Raw genomic sequence first — 4,089 nt, 5'->3', positions numbered from 1 at the left:
ACTGCGACGCCAAGGAGGTGAATTGGAAGTCCTTTAACAGCTGGTCCTCGAAGAGTTCCTCCAGGAAAAAAAAATATATATATATATATGGTTAGTTCCCCCTAATGATCGCTCTAAAATGATTGCCAAGAAAGCTCAAAGCAACCAGCTTTCTCACCTCCTCCTGCTTCTCCCTAGCCTAGCCAGACTGAGGCGAGGGTGGCAGAGGGGTGTATTGTGCAATTTCTTATTAAACACATCTGGAATATGCACTCTGGATCGAGTGCCAGGGATTTTACAAAGAGTTTATGACTGTGACAGAAAATTGTCCTTTTAACGAGTTTACAAGCAGTAATCACAGGGGCTTTTACAGGATCAGCCCGCTCTGCTCCTGGCCAGATCTGCTGACATCTCCGAGATTCACCAACCAAGGGAGCAGGAAGTGGGCTCCCGTGCCCAGGGAGACAACTTTCAGGAGCCTAAAATTATACTGAGCAGAGCTAGAAGGGTGGGGGGTAGTCATCGGAGTAGGAAGAGAGGGCATGTAAGAAATTAAAGTAATTGGCCCTTCCTTATTTTCCAGGGAGATTTCCGCGGTGTCCTTTGAAGCCTGTCAGGGTCATTGAAAGCTATCTTTGTGCAGGGTGTTTGTTTTGGGGAGTGAATGTGAAGAATGTGCGGAGATCCCCTGTGAGAGCCCCCTCCTGCAGAGGGTGGCATTTCTCCACGGCCCAAGACCTGGAGAATAAACACCCTAGTGACTTAAATAAACACCAACTTAATGATCCAAAACACTAACAAGGGCGATGGGGACCCTGAGCTCCCAATCCAAATGATTGTCTCTGAGCGGCTGTGTGCACATCTGTCCGTCACTGAGGGGAAAAATGACTTTATAAGTAAAAGTGACTACAGTTAAGTACAGTGACCCTTTCTCCCTTGAACTCCGTCAAATCCATTTGACATTTTAAAAATACCCTCATACTACTAAGGCCTTAATCCCCACCCCACCTCAGTTTCCTAGATCAGCACAGGAAAGATAGGAAAGAATAAAAAAAAAAAAGAGAGAGATGATTATATTAATGGCGACACGGATGGGGAAACATCAAAATTATGAAACTGTCATGTCAGAAAATAAATAGACTCTCTCTGGGGAACAATATTTTACAAAGCACAAGCAAGCCAATCCTGTTATCCTGAGTAGAATTTTAATAAATAATGCCATTTGTTTCACTAATTTTAAAAGCTAAATACAAAGATACATCATTTTTGCCCCAGGCAAAAATAATATGGAGCCTACCTGATGATTGCGACTTTTCTGCACACTCTCAGGCAGCACTGCAAAGAGCTCCTGTCCTGCTGCTGGTCTGCTTTCTATTTGACAGGTTAATTCACAAAGTTCCTCTCCTTTTCTTTTTTTTTCCAAGCAGATAAATTATTTTACTTTCAGTCTGGTCATAAACTTGTTAATACAAAAGAGCTGAGTTAACAAATGAATGCTGTGGAGTAGAGCTAGCGGTAAACAAAATTGCATATGTAAATAATAAAAATAAATTAATAGCTCAAAGCCAAATTCACTCTTTTTCTGTCATATAATTCACTCAGTCACCACTCTTCGTTCAGGTACCCTGCAATCCATAACCACCATTAAGTAGAAGAGCAACAAAACTATGTTGAAACAGGGGGAGGAGGGGGCAGCAATGACAGCAATACACAACTCACCTTTGAGAAACAGAATCGTACTCCTGGTGTTCTACTAAGTTTTAATTTAGACAGGTTTAGGTACAATAGAAAAGAAACCTGAAAACACATGCTGTTTTAGTAACAAATACCAGATTGCCAGATTTGTCCCATATTTGTTGCCAGCTAGAAACTAGGAACAGGGGCAACCCTTAACAGGAGAAGGATACAGATATGAACGCTTGGAGGGCATGAGAAGAAATGGCATTCAGGAGTCTTTTGTTTTGTTTCTCACATTGTTACATTTTTAAAGCTGGCCATAAAAAAAAAAACCAAGAAAACAAAGAACAACCAAAAAAAACCCCACTAAATTTGACAAAAATAGTTGTATTACTACTAATGGTCACTTCTATCTCTAACTGCCACACGCAGAGAGCATTAAGACATTTAGGCACTTGTTTTTCCCCCTAATACTGTTATTTCATTTTAAGCTACATAAAATTGTTTAACACTAAATATGAAAAAATGTAAACTTAATTTTCCCCATCAAAAGAAGTTATAAGATCATATTTGTCCTTTTCACCTTAAGAATGCAACCATTTCCTCCTGGGCTAGAGGCTCTTGTTTTCACTATTTTGACTTATTTCTCTCTCTCTTTTTCATTTCCTTCTCTTCTTCCCAAAAGATTTTTCCATAAATAAATTAAAGGGAAATAATTAAAATCTAGTTGATTTGTAATTCCCACTCATTGGAAAGAAAAAAAAAAAGACTACTGAAGCAGACAGATGGGTTGCCCAGAACTAAGACTGGGTGACTGGGTGCTTTTGTTTGTTTGGGTTTTTTGTGGGTGTTTTTTTTCCTGATTTCTGCACTGAGGAGGGAAATGCAAAAGTGGAAAGAGCTGGAGAGAAGGAGGTGACTGTTTGAGATGGCTGTTGGTTTTGAGTTTTAAAAAGATATTTGTGAAAGTCCACCGTTCCTTTATGCACAAAGAACCCCAGAAACAAGCTGCAAAAATGTTCCTGAATTCTATTTACAAGTGTCCCTAGTCGCTGCTTCGAGGCCCCAGTCCCTCCCCACTTAGGACCCCAAGTCCACCAGACTGGAGGTGAGAGGGCCCAGCAAGGAGTCCTGGAGCTGATGCTGGTGGGCTTGCAGGCCGTGGCTGGGCTGTGAGGCCGTTAAGCCCGGGAGAGAATAGTTTGAGCTCCTGGCGTGGCCCATATTGCCCTGCAGCAGAAGGACCGAGTTCTGGTCTGGACTTTGGGGAGGTGAGAATTCTTCTTCTGAGCTGGACATGAGCGGCTTGCCCCCTTCCAGAGGAGAGAGTTGATTCTGCTTGTTGGAGGAGGAGTTATTGTTTTCGGTGTTCTCCCTAAGAAATAGAGGACAACACCATATGGTTAAAAAAAAAAAAAGTGTGAGATGGAGGGAGGAGAGCTGGAAGGAGTTAAGGGCCATTGTGCCATCAGTCATAGACCCAAATGGAGGAGCCCTGCTCTCCCACCCATCCCCACGGGTCCTGGGGAAAGTTAAGAGACTGAGGAGACTGGAGAAATGGGGAGCCAGTCCCTTCCTCTTCCAGATTTCAGAAAAGCCAGAGCAGCAGGGCTTATTTGAAACACACATTATTTTAAAATGTTTGTTCAAACAACTACTTTTAAATACCTATCAACAAGCAGCCCGTTTAGAAGTTTGATCATTTTCCAACAAATGGTTGTTGGTGATGAAGAAAATTATCAAGGGGTAAACAGTGCCCAATGCACACATGTTTGGGGCGAATCAAGTCAATTGTCCTGTTCCCATGCGAGGAAACAATTAAAGGCCGCCGAGTTTCCCTGCCCCTGCTGCCTGAGACACGGGACAGGTCACGCGAAGTGGTGTCCAGAGCGGCCCAGTGACCCGAGCAAACACAGGGAGCGCAGCCAGTCTCCAGTTTCACCAGGTAGTGGGCCCTCCGGCCTGGCTTGCAGGGCCGCCCTTTGGTAACTGAAGTCTAACTGAAACCATCCTGTCCCTGTCCCCTTGTCACTCAGTCCTTAGTTCTTCTCACCGCCCTCTCAAACTCCCCACGGACACCCACACCGGCGCACCCATCCCCACTGGGGAAACTTCTTGATCCTGCAACAGCCGGCGAGCGGGTGCGGGGTGCCGGGGCGTCCGTCCGGACTATGGGTGCCGGTCAACTTCAAGATTTGGAAGCCCTCGGCGCTTCCGCCTTCTGAGTGCTCGCTCGTCCTGCCCACCCGAGAGCCAACCTGTCTCCCCCCTCTCTCCCCTTCTCCTACAGTCTCTCTCCCAGAAAGCCCATTTCAGCTGAATGTATCCAGAGTGGGAAGCGGGGGCGACACCTTCTCCCCCACCCCCCCGGACTCATAAGCAAACAAAGGAAATCCAGCTGGCCCTGCTCTCAGGTTTCCCCCGCGTCGGATT

At 45.1% G+C, this 4,089-nt stretch overlaps 1 protein-coding gene across 1 annotated transcript in view; it reads right to left on the bottom strand.

Annotated features, from left to right (window-relative positions):
• Positions 1-1,722: 1,722 nt before the first annotated feature.
• SIX1 (SIX homeobox 1) overlaps positions 1,723-4,089 on the bottom strand; it is a 4,090-nt gene continuing 1,723 nt past the window's right edge. Inside the window, exon 2 of the mRNA XM_006767649.2 lies at positions 1,723-3,031. Coding sequence (XP_006767712.1) covers positions 2,737-3,031 — 295 coding nt within the window. The 3' untranslated portion in view covers positions 1,723-2,736. The remainder of the gene's footprint in view (positions 3,032-4,089) is intronic.

Source organism: Myotis davidii, unplaced genomic scaffold (genome assembly GCF_000327345.1).
Source record: "Myotis davidii unplaced genomic scaffold, ASM32734v1 scaffold281, whole genome shotgun sequence".
NCBI classification, from domain to species: domain Eukaryota; kingdom Metazoa; phylum Chordata; class Mammalia; order Chiroptera; family Vespertilionidae; genus Myotis; species Myotis davidii.
This window is presented reverse-complemented; position numbering and strand designations above follow the sequence as displayed.